This window comes from Cucurbita maxima, unplaced genomic scaffold (genome assembly GCF_002738345.1).
Source record: "Cucurbita maxima cultivar Rimu unplaced genomic scaffold, Cmax_1.0 Cma_Scf00005, whole genome shotgun sequence".
NCBI lineage: Eukaryota > Viridiplantae > Streptophyta > Magnoliopsida > Cucurbitales > Cucurbitaceae > Cucurbita > Cucurbita maxima.
This window is the reverse complement of record NW_019272021.1, coordinates 5169789-5194429: the sequence shown is the minus strand read 5'-3', so window position 1 is coordinate 5194429 and position 24641 is coordinate 5169789. Positions and strand designations below refer to the sequence as shown.

The window sequence follows — 24641 nt, the reverse complement described above, 5'->3', positions numbered from 1 at the left end:
CCCCCCCCCCCCCCCCCCCCCAATTTATCATGTGTTTTAGATTACCCTGTGTTGATTTGATTGTTTTTCTCTACAAGTTTCTAATCGCTAACACCCTTGTCTCGATGAGGGATTTTACTCTTCAGATTCATGTTACTTTTATTGTGAAAAGTTAGGTCTTTGGCTATCTCAACCAAATTTTTGATGATTATACGTGCAGGTGCTGCGGAGCTTTGTACCTTTCTCGATTCCAAGAATATAAGGTAAACAGTTTCTTCTTCTTCTTCTTCTTCTTCCTTCACTGTAACTTATGGTGGCTTGCATTTTGTAACCATCTTGTCTGCCAGCTCTTTCCTTAACTGTAGTTGAGCTACTGTTCTCTCGTGAATCATGTGCAGCTATGTTCCTGTGACAGAACTAAAAGTTGGTTGAATCATACCCCTCCCCCAACCCACACAAAACACACATGGTGGTGCCTTTTAATTTATCTGGAAAGAAAGAAAAAAAGACACAAGTGGATGAGGAGGAGAAGGAAGATAAAGTTTCAACATAATGTGATTCTTGTAAATTTATCTAGTATAGTCTCATTAGAATATCTCGGGTGTCCTGTGAATTTATTAGAAAATAGATGTTAAAGTGAAATTTCTGATTTTACTGCATATGGGTTTGAACCAAACTAATTGATCAATTTGTGTATACTCCGATGTTCAATTTATTTGATGTTTACAAAAGAAATAAAGATGATAAACAGAAAAATTGTGCACTTGCGCAATAGCTAGATACGTTGTTGTGCATATGATGTGGTAATATCTTTATAATGTCAATATGTTGCATTTCAGGAGGGGATTAATTACTCGCAATATAAAGGAAGCTGTCGATATTTTTCATCAGCGTTTTGGTGTAAGTTCGATTTTTCTTACAACACTCTCTGCAAATTTTAATTACAATTTACAGCTAAATTTGATTTTTCTTATAAGGCTCTCTGCTAATTATAGTTACAATTTACAGCCATCTGTTATGTTTTTAATTTTCAGACTTGCAGCTGGATTCTTTCTTATTATGTTTGGAATCGGAGTAAATTTTGAGCTTTGAATTCGTTCCCCAATATAGTCTTCCATTGCAATAGAATGAGAAACTAAAAACATGAGATTTCTCCTTATCACAACCACAATAGTGCATTTTCTTAGAGCTTACGATACTCTAATAAGGCTTTCATCCTCATTCAACCAGTAGGCTCTTGATTACATCTGTCTTGTTTTCGGGCATCCTAATATGAACTGAGCTGTCTTAATCATTCCATAATTAGGGTTGCCTTATCGCATCCCATTAGCTCCAACACTCGCTGTTACCTTCTTGGGGCATTAGTACATAGGAAATTTCAGTCTCTAAGAAGGCCCCTCTGTAGATGTTTCACCCTTTAACATTATTTGTATAAACTGGCTGCATTTCACGTCTTGGGTTACTAGCAGCCTCTCGGTAAATCGCTATGGGCCTATGATCTTAGAAATTGAGGTCTTTCTAGCTTCTTCTGACATCTGGGCTTTTCAGTACTCTAGTTCACCTAATGTGAAAAATTCCCCTTCTATTTATCTTCTCTCTCTCTCTCTCTCTCTCTCTCTGTATTTTCTTTCTCATAGGGGTATCTGTTCAAGAAGCAAGCTAAATTCCTTTGGTTGAATTTTGCTGGAGTTTTTCTTTGGGCTTCATGGAACGATAGAACAAAATGATCTTCTTTGATTAGGAAGAATCTCTTCTTTTTTGTGGGATCAAACTACTTTTTTAGATATCTCTTGTTGTAAACTTATACTAGCACATCTTTTTGATCCAAAATATGCATATAGGAGTAAGTTGATATATATTTTCTGCGTATCCTCATTTCATTTCTTGATGAAACTGCTTCCTGTGAGAAAATGAAAATTTTGTCTTTGGTTGTAACTTTTTCTTACTATTGCTGCAGTGGACATTTCATCCAGCATTAAGCAGGGAATTTGGTTATTATAAACCAAATCCCGCTCCCCTACTTCATATCTGCTCTTCTTGGGATGTCCTGCCTAATGAAGTAATTATGATCGGCGATAGCCTCAGAGATGACGTGAGTGTATCGTTTTCTGTTTGGCTTTCAACGGTATACTCTTTTCTAGTTCATTCGTTCATACGTCTTCGTTTGTTATAATTCAGGTTGGATGTGGGAAGCAAGCAGGAGCGTTCACATGTTTGCTAGACGAAACAGGACGGTACAACTCGGAGCATTACGCGAACATGGATCTGGAGCCAGATTTTAAAGTATCAACGCTGGGTGAAGTTCTTCATCTTTTGAATGCAAATTTTGAGTTGGCCCCATGAGTTTGAATAAAAAGGCAAAATAAGTTCCAAGTTTGTCTGGGTGATTATGATTTAACTTGAAAGTTGAGTCATTTGAGATGGGAATTTGTTTGGGACTGAAAACCAGAGATGTTGGTTCTTCTTGTAATTTAAACATTTAATGGTGAGTTGAAAACAAGTTATGAAGATCGATCATCATATCAAGCAATTTTAGCAGCCTCTCCTCTCTTTATGATGCTCTTCCATTGTTTCTCTCTCTTTGTCCAAGAAATTTTAGATGCATTTCAGGGGCTGTAGAAAACATGAAGGAAGTAAGAAATCATTTTTTCACCCTCAACTCATAATTTATTGAAATGTGTAAAATTCAAACAATAATATCTTGGACACTATAACAGATATTATACACTAATTAATTGAAAATACAAAGATCTCCAAAAATAGAATTAAAACAAATATTTAACCAAAATTATGAAGGTTTTTCTAGAAAATAAAAATAATATAAAAACCGCCCACCGTGGGGCTCGAACCCACGACCACAAGGTTAAGAGCCTTGCGCTCTACCAACTGAGCTAGACGGGCTTTTGTTTAAAAACGTTTTAATTTACTATTTAAATAATATATTTTCTCAATTTTTTTAATTTTTAAAATTTTCAACATTTCAAATTATATGCTATCTATTAATATTAGACTTCATAATTATTTTAAAAATATTCGTGAATGCCGAGGTTATATGGTATGAATCTCAATTAGTTTAATGAGAAATTTACTCCATAATGAGCATCTTGACTTGAACAGATACAAATAAAAAGACGTTTATTTTATTATTATTATTTCAAAGTAAAAGAGTTAAAAAACAGATGTTTACAAAAGTAAAATCGAAGCGTGATTATACTTTAACCTACTTGATATTTGGTAGCCACATGCCACACGACCTTCCATCCGTTTTAAAGTTTTTTTTTACGTGCATTAAACCCTAATATTAAGTGGTATAGTTGTATAAGCACGTGTGGATGTCCCTTCACATACATTATCAATCTCTAATTACCAAATTATTTGCCAAACCATCACATTATGCTCAATTAAATTTGGCTCTTCTCCAAAACAAGACCTAATATTACTTCTTTAGGCCAACAACATGGACCCAATTAAATTATATCCCTTCTTTTGCATCTTGTTTAATGGCTTCACCAATATACACCAAATTTCATAAATATAACTATAATTATTGTACTATAAATATTTTTTAAAAATGGGTCTACTTTAATGCTAAAATTCTCATTATTTACTTATTTATTTAACATTTTTAAAAATTTACAAGAATTAAAACTTGATGTTATAACTTAACAAATAGTTACTTTTAAAAAATAATGTTGAATATGACTTTAAAATTTGGGGTAAATGCATTTTATTTATTTTTAAATTTTTAATGATTTCGTTGACAAAATAAACGGTGGGGATTAACCCGACAATTATTTTCAAAAAGTAAATATAATTATAAACGGCCACGTCATCTGTCAAATTCCCACGCGCTGAGTTCAGCGAGTTGAGGCTGTGGTTAATTGGGAAGCGTAGGTGACTGACACTCGCGCGCGTGGACCATTTCGAACTGTATGAAAAGACTAAAAGGTCCCTTTCACTCAATTTCTCGAAAACGGACGGCCAAACCGGATCCTCATGGGCCCCCGTCTTCGCCTTCGCTCTACACTATTCTGGTCACTCACGAGCCTTCTCAATTTTTTGTTTATATTTTTAATTTTCTTTTATTTTTATTCTTTATATTTTTAAATATCCCATTTATATTCGTAAAAATTTGTGGTTATTATAATTTTTACTCTAAAATAAATAGGTATATTTTGAATGATTTTTTTTTCTTTTTTTATAACCAAACAATTTAGACCCTACAAATTCTTTTTATTTAGCCAAAGTCCACCGTTTACGAATATTGTCTATTTTAATTCATTACATATCACCGTCAGCCTTACGATTTTAAAATGGTAGAAACTTTTACAACTTTATAAGGAATGTTTCATTTTTTCTCCCCATCCAACTTGTGATCTCTCAGTTTCAATTCTTATGTTAATAACTGTATTTTTATAAATAAAAAAAAAATAAGAGATTAAAAGTATTTTTTTTTACATTCATATATATATATATATATATATATATATATATATATATATATATATATATATTACAAATTTAAACATATTGAAATATTAATTATATTTTAAAAAATAAATTACACAATTAAAATAATAATAATTTATAATTTAGTTCAATATTTATTTTGGTGAGAATGGTTTTAGCAACATAGAAGGCATTGGAAATTGCGGCGCGTGGTGAGTGGACCCTTGGAAATTTGGAGCGGAAAGGAGGACAAAAATGGAGTCTTCAAGGCTTCCAGGTGCCACTCTACGAAGCATGGCTTCAGCCGGAAACCTCTACGCTCCACTCTTCTTCTTCTTTCTCCTTCCATTCCTTCCCATTCTAAACACCATAAATTTCTTGATTCCCCCAAACTCTTCTCTTCACCTTTCTAGATCCTTCCCTTTGTCTCTTCCTCTGCCTCTCCCAAAATCCCGTTTTAAGAACAGATCATTAGCGACCCATTAATTTTTCTCCAATTTCAATCTCCACCAGCCATGATTTGTTCATTAATTGCCCCTGATTTTCCGTTTCCCTCTCTGAAACCCACGTTTCCCAGATCCCCACGAAGGCCACCGCTCTATTTTCCCAAGCACATTCTCTGTTTGCACCATCGAAACCCCAATATCTTCGAAAACCCATCAAAACCCACAGGCATTTTCATCAACACGCTTGTGGAGAGCAACCCAGGTCATGTTTTGTATAGAGAGGTGAAGAAAAGAGAAGGGAATGGCAGAAAAAGAGAGTTTCCTCTTGTGGGTAGCTATCAAATGTTGCTGATCTGTGGGCTTGGGTATTGGGTGCAGGGGTTTAGGTGCTTTCCATGGCTGGCTCTTAACTTTCACATGGCTCATTACCTTAATCTTCATCCTTCCATATTGCAACTGGTGCAGAATTCTGGAAACCTTCCTATGGTTGCTAAACCCTTGTATGGAATTCTGTCTGATGCTCTGTATATTGGTGGTGCTCGTAGAGTTCCTTATGTTTCAATTGGAGGTATGTTGGGTTTCTCTTGGAATTTCAACCATGTTCTTGTTCATTTCATTTCTGTATTTCTTGTTTGGAGTTCTTTTCTTTATTCTTTTCTTTTTCAGTTCATCCTGCATTAGATTCCCTTCTGCGTTCAGTTTAATCAATAATGTAACTATTACTCAAATCTTATTCCAAAGTAAAGATGGGTTGGTTAGGAATCACTAACCTCACACTAGTAAGATATTGTCCACTTTAAGCGTAACCTCCTGGCTTTACACTTTGGTTTGGGCTTTCCTACCGGTGGAGATGTATTCCTTTACTTATAAATTCATGACCATGAAGACTCCCTCCCAACCATCTTCAACAATTCTCTCCTCGAGCAAAGTACACTATAAAGCCTCCCACGAGGCCTATGAGCCCTCGAACAACCTCTCCTAATCAAGGCTCGACTCCTTCTCTTGAGTCACTTTTGACTATACTTTCGAGGCTCACAACTTTGTTTGACATTTGAGGATTCTATTGATATGGCTAAGTTAAGGGCATGACTTCAATACCATGTTAGGAATCACGGTGGTATGACATTGTCCACATGGTTTTTGCTTTTGGTTTTTCCAAAAGGCCTCGTACGGAGATGTATTCTTGACCAATTAATTTTGGTATATTTATGCGCATTGTGATGAATCCTAATTGAGAAGCTTCTCAGTGCTGTTGCAGGTCCTATCTTGGGGATTTCTGGCATTGATCCCTGTGGCAGGGGAAGCCCTTCCTGCTTTAATGGCATGTGTTCTTCTAAGTAATCTTGGAGCATCCATTACAGAAGTTGCAAAAGATGCACTTGTTGCAGAATTTGGCCAAACAAACAAAATTTGTGGCCTTCAATCTTATACATTTATGGCTTTAGCTGTTGGTGGAGTCTTAGGCAACTTCCTTGGTGGATATAACTTACTGAGTTCACCACCTAGAAAGATGTTTCTTCTCTTTTCTATTCTACTGTCTCTCCAACTTTCAATTTCATCAGCAACAAGAGAGGAATCCCTTGGTTTGCTGCAACTTCCAGAGCCTGATGTTCATGGTAAATCAATCATGGAAAATGTTAGAAATCAGATGTCTGACCTCATAACCGCTATCCGTGATCCAAGTATATTTCGACCGCTGGCTTGGATTGTGGCTTCCATTGCCATGGTCCCTCTTCTAACAGGCTCTATATTTTGCTATCAAACACAATGCCTTCATCTTGATCCTTCCATAATTGGCATGTCTAGAGTGGTTAGCCAATTGGTTCTTCTTTCGGTCACTGTACTTTACGACCGCTATTGGAAACGAGTATCCATGAAGAAGCTAATTGGCATGGTACAGATTTTGTACGCTTCTTCCTTTCTCCTCGACATTGTTTTGGTGAATCAGATAAATCTAAAGCTGGGCATTTCCAATGAGTTGTTTGCTCTTTGTTTTTCGGGTTTGGCCGAAACCATTGCACAGTTCAAGCTTTTACCATTTTCAGTACTCTTTGCAAGCTTAAGTCCAAAAGGTTGTGAAGGATCTCTGATTTCATTTTTCGCATCGGCGGTGTGCTTGTCTTCGATAGTTGGTGGTTTTTTCGGCATCGGGTTGGCTTCTTTGATAGGAATAAGATCAGGAAACTACTCAAGCTTGCCTGTGGGGATTTTGATACAGTTCATTGCAGCTTTATTGCCATTGATCTGTATCCATTTTGTACCCACGATATCACCCGCCGTTGAAAGAGAAAAGAAGAGAATAGTTAGTAGAAGATCTAGGAGAAATAGAAGGGTCGGGCGAGTCGTGTATAGTGATTCTGTATATGTTTATCGACGCGAGAGGGAATCCGAGATGCAGGGGTGAAAACTCTAGTTTCTTTCTACTGCAGCTTATCTTGTAAATGGATCAAATCTTGACTCTAAATAGTTCACACACATCAGAAAGGCTACCATTATAATGCATCAGTGAACAAGATGACTCTCAAGCTCCTTCCCTTCGATGTCGTTCAACGCATCAATTATACTCGCATCCGTTCTTGTGGGTATCTATGTGACCAACTTCCTAATGCCAACAAGAGCATAGAACAGAGAAGTTTGAGCTTAATTTGTGGCAGCTTGAAGATGTGCAAATGAACTAAAAGGAGTAAAATCTGTATGTATTTTTCTCATTCATAGAAGAATTCAGAATTATCTCTAAGGATTGAATCTTGGTATACAATTGAATGGTACTTTATTATATGCACCAAACTCACTTTTGTAGGGAATTCCAAATATCTTGAGAATATTGATATCCATTAGAGCATGCTTGATATCACTTATTAAGATTACATTCTTTAGGGTTTAATACTCTTTGAAGAATAGAATATCAAAAAAGGTGATTTTCAAAATCCCTTAGATCACATTTGAAATCATTGGCTTTAAGAATGACTACTTGTTCTTATCTTCATATGGGGATGTCTTTTTTTATTTACAAAAATGGTATATTATATTATTGAAAAGATGTTGGTTTATGTTCTTGTTCAAGCATCAAAAGCTTGAATATCCATTTGAAGAACCAAACATAGAACACTTCTTTGATGAAGAACATCATGAACTCTCAAACTCAATTTCATTATTTAACTCCAAAGCCATGGTTTAAAGCTTTGGCCCAAAAAGCCTCTTCTTGTAAGACAAAAACCCAACTCAAAAGAAGAAGAAAATATAGTGAAGCTACCATTGCCATGGACACCCCCCAAGCTCCATGGCCCATCCCACTTCGAGCCCTTCATTCAATATCTCAGGAAGAACAAAGCCATTGGTATTGAGCTCAGAGAGTAGACTCTGTTCATTGTTAGCTGTTTGTGAGTGGAAATTTGTGATGTTTTGTCTCTTCTCTGTCTCTGAAGCAGAGGAAGACAAAGCTTCTGATATGTTGTTTTTGTCGTGTTCTTCTTCTAGTAGAGCCATGATTTTGTTCATGTCCATTGGATTGTATTGCTGCTGTTGTTGTTGCAGTTGTTGCTGATGAAATTGCTGCCTTCTGAGAAGGCGAGCTTTTGCTTTCCCATTCGCATCAGAACTGTCCTTTTCCTTTTTCTTGAAATGGGTCCTCCAGTAATTCTTTATTTCGTTATCTGTTCGTCCCGGTAAGCTCCGAGCAATCATTGACCATCTGAGCCAAACGTTTCATAGTTAGTAAGTAGAATTGGCTCAAAGGAACACAAACGAACATCTTTATTGACACGAGAGATTGAACTCGGGAGGTACCTGTTGCCCCATCTAGCATGAAGCTCGAGAATTATGCTCTCTTCATGTGGGGTTATCTGTCCTCTCTTCAAGTCCGGCCTTAGATAGTTCACCCACCTCAGTCTGCAACTCTTCCCATTTCTCTTCAATCCTAAGTAAAAACGCCATAAAAAGATTAGTTTCGGGTATCAAGACCCCGAATGACGTTTTCAAGCACGAACGAAAGGTTACCTGTAAGCCGAGCAACGGAGTTCCATCTTCCTTCACCATATATCCTGACATACTCCATAAGCAACCTGTCTTCCTCAGCAGTCCAAGGTCCCTTCCTCCAAACTTCATCTTCCACCAAACCCCAACTCCAATGGCCTACCATTGCTCTCAAGTTAAACATAAGAAAGCAGCTGCCGTTCTTCTCGTTCTCGTTCTCGTTTTCGTTCTTGTTCTTCTTCGAATGTTATCACTGTATGGCATCCAAGGCTTCAATGTTTGCTCTATATTTATACCTGCCATTCTCTCTCATGGGTCATTTTCAGAATCATCTCTATCCTTCTCTACTATGGAAATGACCAAAATACACACACACTCCCAGCCTCCACATACTCAACTACTGTTTATAAACAAATACTTTCAAGTCTTTTTATATTCTGGTTGCATGATCTTTAGGATTCTCAACTTTCATGTGACCTTTATTGCAAATTCCTTTTCAGTTTCCTTTGGTATCATTAGAGGGCTAGGTGATGATGAGATTCAAGCAGCCAAGAAATGAACAGCTGCCCAAAACACTGCCAAGACATTAGGTGACATGTTTCATTGGGTAATCAGGATAGAAATGTTCTGTTAATTTGATGCCAAAGTGAGGCCTCAAAAAGGAAAAGTGATAGCCATTTCATTGTTGTTTAAGTGCAGGGGGCAATGAGAGGGCACCATCTGTGTTCATTGGGTGTTCTTGATGATTATAATTATGTTAGATTAGATTAGTTGGATTCCAAAATGGGTTATTGGAGAGCTTATTATATTATTAAGATTGTTATCAAACGTCACTGGGAAGAGGCCAGGTGTTGGATTTTGGTTCAAGTTTGGGTATAGATAGTGGGTTTGCAGATAGCAGATGGATCCAAATCTCATATCTTTCCCCTTCACCTTCAGATCTTAGGTTTTGATCAGCTCAAACACCACAAGAACTTTTCTTTTTTGTTTTTAAGCTGCAAAATGAAATCAAAATGAGATCCCAAATGATTTCGTTGCTTCACTTTAGATCAAAGTTGTAGTTCATAAACAAATATTTATGTATATTGTATTGGACGGGTCGTAGCTATGTTTATGTTCACATATTTGTTTAATAGGAGCTTTCAATCATATCAAAATAAGTGAGATCACATATCGGTTGGAGAAGGGAACGAATCATTCCTGGTAAGGGTGTGGAAACTTCTTTCCTAGTAGACGTGTTTTAAAATCGTGAGGCTGACTGCAATGCGTAACGGGCTAAAACGGACAATATATGTTAGTGGTGGACTTGAGTTATTATAAATGGTATCAGAGCTAGACATTAGGCGGTGTGCCAGTGAGGACGTTGGGCCTTAAAGAGGTGAATTGTGAGATCCTGCGTGCCAGTGAGGACGTTGGGCCTTAAAGAGGTGAATTGTGAGATCCTGCATCTGTTAGAGAGGGAAGCATACCATTTCTTATAAGGGTGTGAAAATCTTTCTCTAGTATACGTGTTTTAAAATAGTGAGGCTGACGGCGATACATGACGGGTCAAAACGGACAATATTTGCTAGGGACGAGTTTGGGCTGTTACAGCAATGATTCCACTCACTCAGTTTTGGGCTAAATCGAGAATTGAACCAATAAGTTTTGTTAAAACAAGAACATAATTTGTATCTAATAAGTGTTTGATGTGAGATCCCACATCAATTGGAGAGGGGAACAATGCATTCATTTCGTTATAGCGATATGGAAACCTCCCTAGAAAACGTATTTTAAAATCATTCGTTATAAGGGGTGAAAACCTCTCCGTAGGAGAAGCATTTTACAATAGATAAGACAATATATCTGCTAGCAGTGGACCTGGGTCCTGAAATATCTAGATAATGGATTCATACAATTATTCGGTTTTCTTAGTTGGTTTGATTTTCATCCTTTAAGACGAAAGAGAAGTGTCTACAAAGCAAAGCTAGGAGTATCTAGATGGGGCGGCTAAGAATGACGAAAAGGGTAATGAGCTACTACGATGATGACGAGGACTGATTACTACGAGCATCCGTGAGGGTGGTTGCTATTGCAACTAACATCGAAGGGTCGACAGCTTTCTCGTGCGCCCACCCGTTTAAGTGATTATGATGTCGGGTCGGATTAGAGTCTTCTAGAATGCGTTTGATATCTAAGGAATAGTATAAAAAGAAATGATGAGGGGCCTCTTGCAGTTGTTTAAACTCAAAAAGGAATATGATTCATAATCACAAAGATGACAAGATTCCTTTCTTTTTCTTTGTTTAATCAAAATACCTCATGGGTCAGTAGGATTCTGGAAATAACCACAAAATTAATTAATTAATTAATTAAATTAAATTAAATTAAAAATATTATTTAAAAAAACAAGGAACATGGATGATATGACAAATGTGGGATGTTCACTTTATTAATAATAAAGTACAATTTCTTGTACCTATTCACCAAAATTATTTTAACTATTAATAATTTATTTTAATTACTTTTAATCTCAACTATGCAAGATTATTTTAAATAAATAAATAAAATAAAGTAGAATTTCCTAAATTTCTATTTTAAATATAAAAAAATAATTACCCTATTTGGTAAATTCATATTAAAGTAATTTTATATTTTAAATTTTAAATTTTGTGATTAAAGAAAAAATTACATTAAAAAAAAATAACTGTTTTGCAATTTCCAAGACAAATATTATATCGTCATTTAACACTGTTTACGTACAGTAAATAGAGAATAGTTACAGTGATATTATGGATTTGTAATTAATTTTTACAGTGACGTCAATTTTTATGGTAAATATTTTATTTATTTTGGTGAAAAAAATATTTCAATAATTATTTCAAAGTTTGGGCTTTTATTCCTGATTATGACAACATGAAGCTTTGGGCTCCAAAAGTAAAGTTTGGGCTTTTCTCTATGAACATATGGCCCACATCAGGCCCATCTATATTTTTTTTATAGAAAATTTGTCCATTTTAATGAAAAAAAAATCCAGTAATACTTAAATAATTTAAAATTTTGAAATTTTAATGTATTTTATAAATTAAAATCAATTTTGTTTCTCTAAATTTTCAATACTACGGCCGAATAAAATAAATTAAAATTTAATTTTTAATTTTTTCACTTCATATATTTTTAAATGAAAAAAAATATTTATTTATAATTTTTTTACGGGTGAATTCCAATTATACCCTTAAATAATGTAATGAATGGTATCGAAGTGAGGCGTAGTTATGTCATTTTTGTCTCTAATTTTTAACCACCAACTATTATACAACTTTTCGACGGTCGTTTTAAGAAATAGATTCATCAAAGATTTTTTTTTTTGAAATAATTTCAACCAATTCTAAATTTTCAAAGGCTTAAAGTGCCACTAATATTTTGTTCTAAATTAACTTTAATATCTTTTTTTATTTTTCATTATTTTAATTTACATTACTATGATTGGTGACATGAATGATGGGGTCAAAATTTTGTTCATATAAAGGAATTTTTTGAATGGAAGTAATAATTAAAGAGTATGAAATATATTCTCTTTTTAGTATTTATTGACATAAATAATTTTCTAGTTTTTAAAAAATGTTTTGTTTCCCAACGTCCTCGTTGACATATTATTCGGTGTCCACTCTCCCTCGAGACTCAGCATCCTCGCTAGCACATCGTCTGATGTCTAGCTCTAATACTATTTATAACAACAGCCCAAATTCACCACTAACATATATTATCCTCTTTGAACTTTATCCTTTAAGCTTTCTCTCAAAGTGTTTAAAATGTGTCTGCTAACGAGAGGTTTCCACACTCTTATAATGGGATCTCATAATTCACTGAACCAGTGTCCTCGCAGGCATTTACGGGTCTTAAAAAGAATAGGGCCTACAAACAAGTTGAGAAAATGAGAATATTATTCCCTTCTCTTTAAAATGGCTTTTTTTTTAATAAAAAAAAGTAATTATTTTATGGCAGGTCCCATTACAAAAGAGTAAATTACTTTACAGGACAAGCAAGAAAAAAAAATTTATTGGGAAGGTACCAATTAAATTATTCATTTTTAATCGTACTCTTGCAACAACGTAAAACGAGTAGACAATACTTGTTTTAATCTGACGAATAAGTTACCTCTGTAAAAATCGAACTTTATATACTATCTCAGCGTACGATCGAATCTCGAGTCACGTTTGATTAGAAAATGCACTAGAAACAGTTTGAAAGAGATTAATGTTATAGGCGAAAAACAAATAAACAACCACTATATATTTGATAGCATGTGACAGACATAGACATGATTTTGGTGAACAGTTATATATATTTGTATCGACATGACAAAAATATTTATTACCTAATTACACACAAAGGGAAGTAAAAAATATTTGGAACAGACATACAACTTGGACAGATATATGCTTTGGACAAGTATGACCGCGACATCATGCAACCACCACCACCCACCATTGCTAACGACCTCTTCACCAACATTGTTGATCACCTTATCAACAACTACCATTGACTTTGCCCTCCATTATTACTATTGACTACTGACAATAATGAACGGTGCATCATAATATTTTAAATATAAATCTAAATTTTAATGTTTGTCAGTTAATTTTCATTTTACATTAACAAAAATTTGAGTAAAGATTATGTGGAAATTTAATCATATAGTTAAATGATTAAATATTAATCGTATTCTAAATTTATATGAAAATAAAAATTTATTATTAAAATTAATTTAGGGATATCTTCTATAATATATAAAAAAAATACATTTTAATTTAAATATTCAATTTCATTAAATTAAAATTTAAACTTAAATAAGTATATGGAATTAATAAACATAAAAGAGAAATAAGTATTTAATTAAAATATTTAGACTGAAAATTAGGAGGGTTTAAGGATAAAAATTGTTTTTTTTTTTTAATTTTTTTTTTAAGAATTAAACCGAAAAGAAAGAGTTTCTCGGGACGACAAGAAATAATCAACTTGCATTCTTTTTATAATTTATTTATTTATTTTCTGCAAAAAAGTACTTTGACAATATTATTGAATATTGTGCATTACATTAAAAAAGTTATTTGTCATTAATTAAATATGAAATTTATTCTCATTGCATAGAAGGTAGAACAAACAAAAGTGTCCTTTTATGAAAAAAAAAAAAAATCTAAATTTTAATTATAATTTTTATTCCAAAGTACTATGAAGACATTTTTCAATAATATTATAAATAAGGAAAAATGACGTGTAATATTATTTACATAAGATTTTGTTCGTATAAAATATTGTTAATGATATTTTTTTTGTTAGTTAAAATAAATTATAATTATTATAATCTTGTCCATCTGGAAAGTCATAATTATTAGTTGAGATTCAAAAATTTAAATTTATTAATTAAATAAATACAAAATTGCTCGAGAATAAAAAAAATTTGGAGGTATCTTTTTCATTTGGCCCACCAATCATCTAAATGATCTATTAGCTCATAACTAGTAATTTAGTACTTCACCTTTTTAAGAACCTTCAATTTGAAGATACTTTAATTGTATTAAATTGATTTTAAAATTTTTTAATTTCAAGTTTTATATATTCATAAATAAATAAAAAAAACATGAAATAATATTGAATTATAAAGATTATTGATTTTTTAGTGTTTATTTATTATTTTCATACATTTAAAATATTGGTGAAAGTATTTAAAATATTTATTTAAATAATGGGACAAGAACAAGCAATTCCTCGATAGAATGAAAATTGAACATGGAGAAGAAGTTTGTCTTGGATTTATAAAAATATGTGGAAAAAAACAAAGTTGAATATATATATATAGCCGATTCAATTAGATAGGTCGTTTACGGTTCAATGAGACTAATAATCTAGAGATTTTAGAGAATTTAAAAGAGAAAAAACTTTAAATTTACGAACTCCAATCAAAGTAAGTAAATGGTTGAATTAATTGCAAGTGTAACATTGTGTTAAATCTGTTAGACGAACACGACTCTCCACAATGGTATGACATTGTCCACTTTGAGCATAAGTTCTCATGGCTTTGCTTTGGGCTTCCCCAAAAGGCCTCATACCAATGGAGAGTGTATTCTTAGATTATAAACCCATGACCATTCCCTAAATTAACCGATGTGGGACTTTCATCATCCAACAAAATCTACTCGTTAAATGCATTAAAATAGCTTTAAAATCGTGATAATTTGGGATAGTTGAAAACTAATTTATATTGAAAAATGTGTCAATTCAACCGTAGTTGAATGAATATGTTAAATATTTTAATTATTTTATTAATTTTATTGGTTGTTGAACTAAAAAATTATAGTATGATTTTAACTACGTACATCAAAATTATTATAAATTTTTTAATTATTTTTTAAAATTTGAATGAGCGAGAATTTTAATGATTTATATATTAATAATTAATAAAAATATTCATAAACTTTATATTTTATCTTAAAAATACTCGTCAATAATAATTTTAATTTTTTTTAATAATCTTATCCATTAATACTTCACAAAAGTACTTTATTTTAAAAATATTTTTGAAATTATAATATAATTAAAAAAAACTTTAAAAACATTAATATTTTACAATTTTTTTCATATTAAAAAAATCTTTAAGTTTTTTAATATTATTTTTAAAAGTTTCGTGAATATTTTTTTAGTTATGTATTTATAGTAAGAGTAGTTTTTATTTTTTTTTTAAAAAAATTTAAAGATATTTTTTAAGTAGACAACAAATGTATTTTTAAATTTTTTAAAAATAAAATATTTGTATTAATTTAGTTTATTATTATTATTTTTAAAAAAATAAAAGTCGATAGCTTTGATGGAGGAGTGAGACGAGATGAAGACAAAATATCGTGCGAGAGAAAGAGAAGTAAGAAATGGAATTGAGGCTTGAAAATGTAAATCAACCAAAAAAGAAAAAAGAAAAAAAGAAAAGAAAAAAAGAAAATCAAGCGAAGCGTTCTTGCAAATGGTGCTCGAATTTTGCTTATGCCTTCGATTTACGCCATGGAAGCTCCAGCTGACCTCTCTGCAAAACCCTAGCAGAACCTGACCGGAATCGATCTTCCATGTCCAGAACTCCGTGGTATAGTGCGTGGAAAGATTCGGACCTTATTAGCCAATGGATTCTCCTATCCCATTTCAAGACCTCAATCTTCTTCCCGACCCATCCGCTGCTGTAATACCGGCTGCAACTTCTCCCAAAACACCCACAATCAACTCTTCTGTTAACAAAATTGTTGAACGCGGCGAGCTGCTGACCCCCAAGCTTGAACCTAAGCTCGAGCCCTTCGACGATCTTTTCGAGTCCCGGGAGACCCAACAGCCCCATCAAGTTCAGCAACCCTTCTTGTCCAGCCCTTCCTCTAACTTCTTCTCTAACTCTGACTTCGCTCCTACCCCCTTGTCCGACCAAAATCTTACCCCTCTTTCTCAGTCTTCGTCCATTTCCTCTGATAAGGACAATGTTTACTCCGAATTTTACCGCATTTCTCAGCTGTTTAGGTCTGCTTTTGGCAAAGGAATTCAGAGCTATGGCGATGCAGGAGTTGTGGATCCTGATGCTCGGGCAATTGTCCCAGTTTCGGAGGAGAATCAGATTTCTACTGTGGTGGTCTCTAAGAGGAGGTATGATAAAAGGTCCTCTGAACTCGTTAGAGTCACTGATCTTGGGGTTGAGGACCAGAGGTACTTCCGAGACGTGGTGAGACGGACCAGGATGATTTTCGATTCGTTGCGTGTGTTATCAACGTCGGAGGAGGAGAAGAGTTCGGGACTAATCCGGCGACTTCGGGGTGATTTGAGGGCTTCGTCCTTGATGAGAGAGCGTGGTCTGTGGTTGAATCGAGACAAACGGATTGTTGGTTCGATTCCGGGGGTGCACATTGGCGATCTATTCTTCTTTAGGATGGAATTGTGTGTTGTTGGATTGCATGGTCAGGCTCAAGCTGGAATTGACTATGTTCCTGCGAGCCAGAGCTCCAATGGCGAGCCAATTGCCACTAGCATAATTGTTTCTGGGGGTTACGAGGACGATGAGGATGCGGGGGATATGATTATCTACACGGGTCATGGTGGGCAAGACAAATTTTCAAAACAATGTATGCACCAGAAACTCGAAGGTGGGAATCTTGCACTGGAGAGAAGCATGCACTACGGGATTGAAGTGAGGGTTATTCGAGGTATCAAGTACTCGGGCATTGTAACAAGTAAGATTTATGTATACGATGGTCTGTATAGAATTCTTGATTGTTGGTTTGATGTGGGGAAGTCGGGTTTTGGTGTCTATAAATATAAGCTGTTGAGAATTGATGGTCAAGCCGAAATGGGTAGCTCCATTGTCAAGTTCGCGGAGAATCTCAGGACTAGACCATTGTCTTTGAGACCTTCTGGTTATCTCAGTCTGGACATTTCACTGAAGAAGGAGGCAGTTCCAGTTCTCCTGTTCAATGATATTGACAACGATCAAGAACCACTGTATTATGAGTATCTTGTTAGAACTGTGTTTCCACCTTTCGCCTTTCACCAGTCAGGAAGTGGCACTGGGTGTAATTGCGTTTCAGGTTGTGTTCACGATTGCTTTTGTGCTATGAAAAATGGTGGGGAGTTTGGTTATGATCAAAATGGATTTCTAGTGAGAGGAAAGCCTATAATTTTTGAATGCGGACCATTCTGTCAATGCCCCCCTCAATGTCGGAATCGTGTTTCACAGAAGGGCTTGAGGCACCGACTCGAGGTTTTTAGGTCCAGGGAAACAGGTTGGGGAGTTAGATCTTTGGACTTGATACATGCTGGTTCTTTTATATGTGAATATGCAGGAGTTGTCCTCACGAGGGAACAAGCTCAAGTTCTTTCTATGAATGGTGATACATTGATATATCCAAATCGTTTTTCGGATAGATGGGCAGAATGGGGTGATCTATCTCAAATATATTCTAATTATATGCGGCCATCTTACCCTTCCGTTCCTCCTCTCGATTTTGCGATGGATGTATCCAGAATGAGGAATGTTGCTTGTTATATAAGCCATAGTACATCTCCAAACGTGTTGGTGCAGTTCGTATTATATGATCATAATAACTTAATGTTTCCTCATCTTATGTTGTTTGCGATGGAAAACATCCCTCCTCTGAGAGAGCTTAGCATTGATTATGGTGTGGCTGATGAATGGTCAGGGAAACTTGCTATCTGTAACTAATTTTGAAAAGGTTATTAATTCTGAGTATGAGCAGCTCCGAATGCTGAGATCAATGAAACAAGGTAACCTAACTCCTTCACATTTCATATCAATTCTAATTAAAATAGACTCCCGGATCATCTTATACATCTTTCCTTACTGTTCTCTAATTGCGGTTATTCAACTTCTGGACATTTATTGTGTTCGAGAAGGGGGTTATGACATTATTTTAGCATGTACATAACTTTTATTCAGAGTACTATTTATGCATGTATTTCTCTGTCTAGTGCTACTTTTTATGTTATTAAAGTAATGCATCCATAAAATTTGATATGACCTCATCTTATGGTCTTATGGTACTGCTGATTTCTTTGGTCTGTGTTCTGTAAATTTACTTTATTCTAGTTAGTTGGAGCTTCGAGGAAGTCATTCCCATCATACTTCATTCTTTCGTTCTACACTCCTTGTAGTATAACATCCGATATTTCATCTATTCTAGTGTTAGCCGTCTCACCTAATTGGTTAGTTACTATTTTTATTGAGCATCTTTCTATTCAGGGTTGACATATCCCGGTGAAGTTTACTTTATTTACCTGATCATAATATTCTTATTACATGATTGATTTTATTTTGATTTCTTTTGTATTAGTGCGTGTTGATTTTGCTTCTCTTGGGACAGTCTCAAATTCTTGAAGCAAAAACGCTTCCATGAACGGTTCTCTTTACTACATTTATAATAGCATTCCTTATTGTGTATTCGTTATTTGCAGTGAGTTCGATCTGAATCTGTTATTATTTAGGCATTGCTCAACTTAATCGAAGGTCAAAGGAATAGATTGTTATAAAACTAATGGACTAAGAAGTTTGTGATGTTTAGAAGATCTAACGATGATAATAATGTTGAGAAGATTTCAGGAGTGTGTGAAAGTTCTATTGTTGCCAATATCATACCAAGACTATAGCTGTGATTTTCTATATGACAGCAAAATTCATATAGAGATAAATCGTTCCAGAACTATGCTACTGATAAAAGCCTTTAATCAATTTGGCGTGAGTGAATAACAGCATCATTTGCTACTACGATCTTGATCCTGTTTTGGGAAATGCATTCAAATGTCTATAAAGATATATTCTACTGATTTTCTATAGGACAACAAAATTCATTTAGAGGTAAACCGTTCCAGAGCTATGTTAGTGATGAAACCCTTCAATCAATTTGGGGCGAGTGAATAACCGCATTATTTGCTACTGTGATCTTGATCCTATTCTTCTGTTGGTTGTAATTTCATAATGGTTATTTGTTTTTAATTTGATAGAATGATAGTTTCTTGAGCTTTTGATGGAGAAGAGATTTAAGATTATGGCATACTGATAATTTATTTTTTGAGATTGGAGTAGACGATCATTGTGGTATAGATAATGAATTTTGAAAAAACTTTTTTTAAATTTATGCACAAGATTTGTTTGATGTCAATGGCTTCTTCGATTGTGTTCTAAGCTATGAAGCTAGTAGGGTGGTAAAACTGTACAAGCATTTTTATTCAGTTAGTCATTGTCTATATATCATCAGATTGATAGCCATTCTTACATACCGTCTTTGAATTTGGTTGGATAAATGAATAGTCCCTGAGTTTCAGTGCTGATCCTTAATATCAGAATATTGCTGATTAGCTTGTATCCATATTTGAATTGAAGCCATTTTTTTCCTTCCACAATGCAGTAGTTAGGTGTTGATCAGTCCACTTTACTAATCTATACCTCAAATGAACTTGTGCAGATGGGAGTTGGAATGTTGTCTGGCTTAAAATCTTTTTGAAGTCGTGTCTAGGACGATCCTAGCTATCGGCTGTCGCACTGCCCGTTTTTTTGGAGAGAAGTAGACTGCAAACTTGTTTCGACTTCCATATCAAGTAATTCATAACCTTTTTTGACTTAAAATACTGTATCATCGTTGTTGTATTCAATGTTGTTGGCTCAAACAGACATTAAAAAAGGCACTGCCAAGTTTTTCAATGGGTGGGTGAAGAAGAACAAAAGTGTATGAATATCTGCATCTGAACACAAGACCATGGCAGTGCACTAATACTCTACAGATTTTGGGCTTTTGGAATCAAGCCTTTAGATACAGAATTTTCACGGGGAAACTTGAGGCCAAGAACTGTTTCCCAAGCTTGTAAGCATGAAATTGATTTTTTTTTTTTTTTTTTTTTTTTTTTTGTTCCTTTATAGCTTGTAATTTACAAAGCCCATAATCGGCTTAAAACTTGTACTTAGCACAGTAGTTTCTTTCAGATGTACAGCTGAAGTGTCGGTTCTTTTGTTCCTTCTAAACTCTCTCTTTCTCTCCATATCCTTTTTCTTTCTCATATTTTAAGAATCAGCCATTGATTGTTGGGTAGTCCTGCCTATTGTTCTTTATTTTAGTAGGAAGCTGCTTTTGTCTGTAATCATCATGTGTTATGAGCATCATCAGCACTCTATATAGGTATGCATCAATAATAATTGTCAGAGGTTCATAGTGTTTGAGTCGACTTTACTAACAATATCATGATGTTTTCTTCTGGAGCAGATTGCATTCAAAGTGTTCAGCCTTTTGAGTGAGGGCTGTCAGTATGGTTCTTCAATGCATTCCCTTATTCTAATCAATAGCTTGTTTGTGGTGGGTATCTGATTATCCTTTCAACTCAATTGCATAGGATTTTAATGTTTTTTTGAACTGATAGGTCGATTCCGGTTGTTTTATCTATTGAACTATGCTCGAATTGTATTCACAGATTTACTCTACTTGGATATTGGGAAGGCCGAGTAAAGTGAAACTGATAAATGTAAGCACTCGTATCTCGATCAGGTATATAGATGAGTGATGCAATGTATATTGTATATTAAAGTCTACGTTCTTAGTTAAGATGTTCTCATCTTTAAATGCTTGGTTGAATTAAAAAAAAAAAAAAAAAAAAAGGAAAGAATATAATTGACTTGAAGTTGATATATTGAATTAAAGCTATTTATTTACGGATGATTCCCGATAAGATAAGAGATTAATTTAAAGCTATTTTTACTTCTCACGAGAATATGTTGAGAAGGATGTAAATTAGATTTGATTTCAATAGTTGGAATGAATTTATTAGGTTTTAAATTTATATTATTATTATTATTTTGTATTTATTGGTGTATATTATTTGTTAACGATACCTAACTTGTAGCTTCACTAAATGAAGAATGAGATTCCAATTTTTTTAAGAATGAATAAATAAAAATAAAAAATTAATTTCAATATCTTAACTTTTATTTGTCTTTTAAAAATATTTTATTCTCTTTTTGCCTTTTTCTTTGTGATAATCTCTGTATTTATATTTGATAATTTGTTTTATTTATTTATTTTTCCTTTTCTTTTTTGGCGTAAATGATTATTGCGTTTGGTTGTCGTAAAATATACGACTTTAATTTACTAAAGTCATGAAAATTATTTCATAAAAAATTGAAAAATACTTTAGGTTAAAAAAATATTTTGTGGTCCAATTTAATACTTTAGGTCAAGAAAGTTTATAAATCTTTGGTCAAGTCAAACATGGAAAAGAAGAGAAGGGTTATTCTTTTTTTTTAATAACAATAATTTTTAATTTTTTTTAAAAAATTTATTGTTGTAGTCAAGGAGGAGAATAAAATAGGAAAAAAATTCTAAATTTTATTCTCTTTTTAAACCTGTCTATTTTAGCTAATTTATTTAACCTACCAATTCTTACGTCTAATAGGGCTCTTATATCTTCATTCATGGCTGCTTGACACCTCTCCTCTCGTCTACCTTCTTCAAAAGTGATTATTTCAACATCTGTCTTGGATTAATCACTTCACGGTAGCGAACACAAGGTATGAGCGATGATCGACCTACCTTAACGCATACTAAAATTTAGAATCCAAATTACACATTTTATGGCCAACTTATCTTTATTGATGTCTTATTTAAGTCACTGAAAAAAAATGTACCAAAGTCACTGAAAAAGAAAATGTACATTATTGATATAGGTTGTGATTTTAGAGTTTTTCTTTATGTTTACACACTCTCAGAGATCCTCCTATTTAGATACAATGATAGTGAGTATATATTCTACGATAAGAAAAATTTAAAAATATTTTTTTTCAATTTTTGAAAAAAAAAAAGAGACTAGAAAAATAAAAAAAAAAGTTGTTACACCAATATTAAAGGGCAAACTTTAAAAATATGAAAAGAGGTCAGCTAATTACGAGCTTATACTATGAGACTAGTATACAAAAAAATAAAATAATAAAATAATACTGAGCAGTAGGATTCAAACCTGAGCAAGCAAAACCCACATGATTTCTAGTAGGCTGGTTAACCACTCCAGCAAGCACACAAGATTTGAGATGAGAGATGTTTACGGAAATTGAGTGATGAAAAATGAGGGGTGAAGGGCGAGGAAGAAGGCATTGACCGAATCAGAAGGAAGCAAAAATGGGATGGGAAGCAAATAGGCAGAGGCTCTGGGAGGTTCGTAACCGGAAACGGAAAAGAAAGGCAGCAGAGAGCCGAATTTGTTAATATAGTTGTGTTTTCAAACCGATCAAAACCAAAATGACCACCTCATATTGCTTTCTCCTTCCCACGTTTGATTCTCGCATCCACCCCTTCAATCCCCTCTTTTTTGTTCTGGATCCAGCGGTGCCGGCTGCTCTTTCTGTTGATGGTAGCATCGCCGGACGGCACCCATGGGAGGAGGGCGGACGTCGACGGCACCTTCCAGAAATGTCATGGTGGTGGTAGATCCAGCCCGGGAGTCCGCCGCTGCGCTCCAGTATACGCTTTCCCATGCTCTCGTTCAGAACGACGAGCTCATTCTCCTCCATGTCGATAATCCTAATTCTTGGAAGAACGCGATCTCGACTTTCCTCAAGAGGCCCAATGAAAAATCCGCCAATGCTCATGCTTCTGCCATTGTCCCTGCCACTGCCACTGCCACCGCCACCGCCGCCGCCGCCGCCGCTTTCGGCTTCCAAGGAGGACCACAAGTGGAAGTCGATTTTCTTGAGGAGATGAAGAAGGCCTGCAAGATTGCTAATCCCAATCTCAAAGTGCGGACGGTGAGGGTTGAATTGGAAGGCAAAGACAAAGCCTCCATGATTATGGCTCAAACCAATGCTCTCGGTGTTGATCTGCTAGTCATAGGGCAGAGGCGAAGTCTCTCCACAGCGATCTTAGGGTTTGTCTTCTTCCCTTCATCATAATTGTCAATTTTAGCTTCCCATTTTCGTCCATTCATCATTTCCATTGATTCTCGAGCTTTCCATACAATTATCATAGCTCCTAAACTGAGATTGCCTTAATAAATGAATGAGATGCTTCTGAATAAGTATGATCATGCATCCAAAATCAAGAAGATTAGGGTTTTTGTTTTCATTTGTTGTGAATTCATTAAACGCAGTTATAAACGGTCTGGAGGGCCAATGAAAGCGGCAAAAATGTTGGACACAGCAGAGTATTTGGTTGAGAACAGCAAGTGCACTTGTGTTGCTGTACAAAAGAAAGGTCAAAATGCAGGCTATCTCTTGAACACCAAAACCCAAAGAAACTTCTGGCTCTTGGCTTGATATCATAATATCAACTCCCTTCACCATTTTCCATTCTCCTCAATCCACCATTGTTTTCAAATTCATCACTCCCTCTCCTCACCCTTTCTCTTGTTTCAAAATCAAACTCATTGGCTTTCTCTTTGTCTCTCCTTCCCCCTTTGAGATCAATTTCAAGTTGATTCGTTCATCATCTCCAGGCTTGGTTTGGATTGGACACCCTCTTCTTCTTTCTTTCCAGGCAGTGCATCAACACAATCATTTGTACATAACTTTTGGACCCACAGAAATTAACCAGCTGAAAATGAGTTAACCCCACTGTCCTTTTTCTGTAATGCTTTCCTTTTATCTTTTGCTTCAAAGAATTCATTTGTTAACCATGTTCTTGTTGAGCCATTTGGTTTTATCTTTGAAATTGTAATTTTGTTCGACGTGGTGAAATCAGTACTCTTTTCTTAAGGGCCAAGCTAGAAAATTGTTCTAAAGCCCACCTTAGCCGCCTCTGATTTCACAAATCCAAAACCCAGCTATGAAATGTTTAGATCCACCAATACCCAGTCAACTAGTAAGAACTATCCAAATGGAACAGGAAAGTGTAAAACCCAACTACCATAGCATCCACTCTCATCTGGTAGCAAAAAATGCCTACATCTGTTCCTTATGGCTCAAAATACGAGGAAGCTTCATAGCAAGAAGGTATCTACTTCATCACTCATTGAGGTTCATGATTCATGCCAAAACCGACTCATTTAGACGAGTTGAGGAAAAAAAAATGAAGTAAAAAGCTCTATTTTCTTTGTTTCGTTATTGTATAAAATTGTTTGTTCTTATCGATATTGAAATAAATGAAATTTCAAAGTTTCATAGAATCTCGACATTCTTATCTCTATCTTATCTGTATTGAAATGAAATAGAATTTTAAGTCGAATATGGTTCATTTGGTTGATAGGATCTGTCTGAATTTATCTTTTTATTGGCGTGGCAAGTCCATTTCTTAAATTGACTTCCAT

The 24641-nt window shown here is 34.6% G+C and overlaps 5 protein-coding genes and 1 non-coding gene across 8 annotated transcripts in view; 4 read left to right on the top strand and 2 right to left on the bottom strand.

Moving 5' to 3' along the window:
- The window catches only part of LOC111479757 (haloacid dehalogenase-like hydrolase domain-containing protein At2g33255), a 3644-nt gene extending 1124 nt beyond the window's left edge, over positions 1-2520 (top strand). Inside the window, exons 2-5 of the mRNA XM_023124603.1 lie at positions 200-242; positions 819-879; positions 1937-2071; positions 2158-2520. Coding sequence (XP_022980371.1) covers positions 200-242; positions 819-879; positions 1937-2071; positions 2158-2322 — 404 coding nt within the window. The 3' untranslated portion in view covers positions 2323-2520. The remainder of the gene's footprint in view (positions 1-199; positions 243-818; positions 880-1936; positions 2072-2157) is intronic.
- A 287-nt stretch (positions 2521-2807) lies between these two features.
- On the bottom strand, positions 2808-2880 carry TRNAK-CUU. The gene has a single exon. It is a non-coding gene; the product is annotated as a tRNA-Lys (tRNA).
- A 1707-nt stretch (positions 2881-4587) lies between these two features.
- LOC111479684 (probable folate-biopterin transporter 8, chloroplastic) lies at positions 4588-7678 on the top strand. Of its 2 annotated transcripts, none has more exons than XM_023124496.1 (2): positions 4588-5442; positions 6122-7656. In XM_023124496.1, the coding sequence occupies exons 1-2, from the start codon at positions 4944-4946 to the stop codon at positions 7276-7278; spliced, it is 1656 nt and encodes a 551-aa protein (XP_022980264.1). In that variant the 5' UTR covers positions 4588-4943; the 3' UTR covers positions 7279-7656. The 2 variants fall into 2 exon arrangements, with proteins under 2 accessions (XP_022980264.1, XP_022980265.1); XM_023124497.1 differs by having other exon boundaries at positions 5245-5442; positions 6133-7678.
- A 90-nt stretch (positions 7679-7768) lies between these two features.
- LOC111479769 (transcription factor WER) lies at positions 7769-9230 on the bottom strand. The gene is made up of 3 exons (XM_023124621.1): positions 8871-9230; positions 8661-8790; positions 7769-8565 (listed from the first exon to the last, which is right to left on the bottom strand). The coding sequence occupies exons 1-3, from the start codon at positions 9028-9030 to the stop codon at positions 8124-8126; spliced, it is 732 nt and encodes a 243-aa protein (XP_022980389.1). The 5' UTR covers positions 9031-9230; the 3' UTR covers positions 7769-8123.
- A 6564-nt stretch (positions 9231-15794) lies between these two features.
- Positions 15795-20379, top strand: LOC111479670 (histone-lysine N-methyltransferase family member SUVH9-like). Of its 2 annotated transcripts, XM_023124475.1 has the most exons (3): positions 15795-18131; positions 19826-19958; positions 20031-20379. In XM_023124475.1, the coding sequence occupies exon 1, from the start codon at positions 15994-15996 to the stop codon at positions 18067-18069; it is 2076 nt and encodes a 691-aa protein (XP_022980243.1). In that variant the 5' UTR covers positions 15795-15993; the 3' UTR covers positions 18070-18131; positions 19826-19958; positions 20031-20379. The 2 variants fall into 2 exon arrangements, with proteins under 2 accessions (XP_022980243.1, XP_022980242.1); XM_023124474.1 differs by having other exon boundaries at positions 19826-20379.
- Positions 20380-22350: 1971 nt separating this feature from the next.
- LOC111479780 lies at positions 22351-24559 on the top strand. The gene is made up of 2 exons (XM_023124637.1): positions 22351-23264; positions 23487-24559. Exons 1-2 carry the CDS (start codon positions 22774-22776, stop codon positions 23650-23652), a joined length of 657 nt encoding a protein of 218 aa, XP_022980405.1. The 5' UTR covers positions 22351-22773; the 3' UTR covers positions 23653-24559.
- Positions 24560-24641: the final 82 nt, after the last annotated feature.

Excerpts from the sequence above, each read along its gene's own strand:
- LOC111479769 (XM_023124621.1), bottom strand. The coding sequence starts at position 9,030 with ATGTTTAACTTGAGAGCAATGGTAGGCCATTGGAGTTGGGGTTTGGTG. Across the intron at positions 8,791-8,870 it reads CTCCGTTGCTCGGCTTACAG|GATTGAAGAGAAATGGGAAG; the intron begins GTAACCTTTCGT and ends GTTTTTACTTAG. Across the intron at positions 8,566-8,660 it reads CATGCTAGATGGGGCAACAG|ATGGTCAATGATTGCTCGGA; the intron begins GTACCTCCCGAG and ends CGTTTGGCTCAG.
- LOC111479780 (XM_023124637.1), top strand. The coding sequence starts at position 22,774 with ATGGGAGGAGGGCGGACGTCGACGGCACCTTCCAGAAATGTCATGGTG. Across the intron at positions 23,265-23,486 it reads CTCTCCACAGCGATCTTAGG|TTATAAACGGTCTGGAGGGC; the intron begins GTTTGTCTTCTT and ends CATTAAACGCAG.
- LOC111479670 (XM_023124475.1), top strand. The coding sequence starts at position 15,994 with ATGGATTCTCCTATCCCATTTCAAGACCTCAATCTTCTTCCCGACCCA.
- LOC111479684 (XM_023124496.1), top strand. The coding sequence starts at position 4,944 with ATGATTTGTTCATTAATTGCCCCTGATTTTCCGTTTCCCTCTCTGAAA. Across the intron at positions 5,443-6,121 it reads TCCTTATGTTTCAATTGGAG|TGCTGTTGCAGGTCCTATCT; the intron begins GTATGTTGGGTT and ends GAAGCTTCTCAG.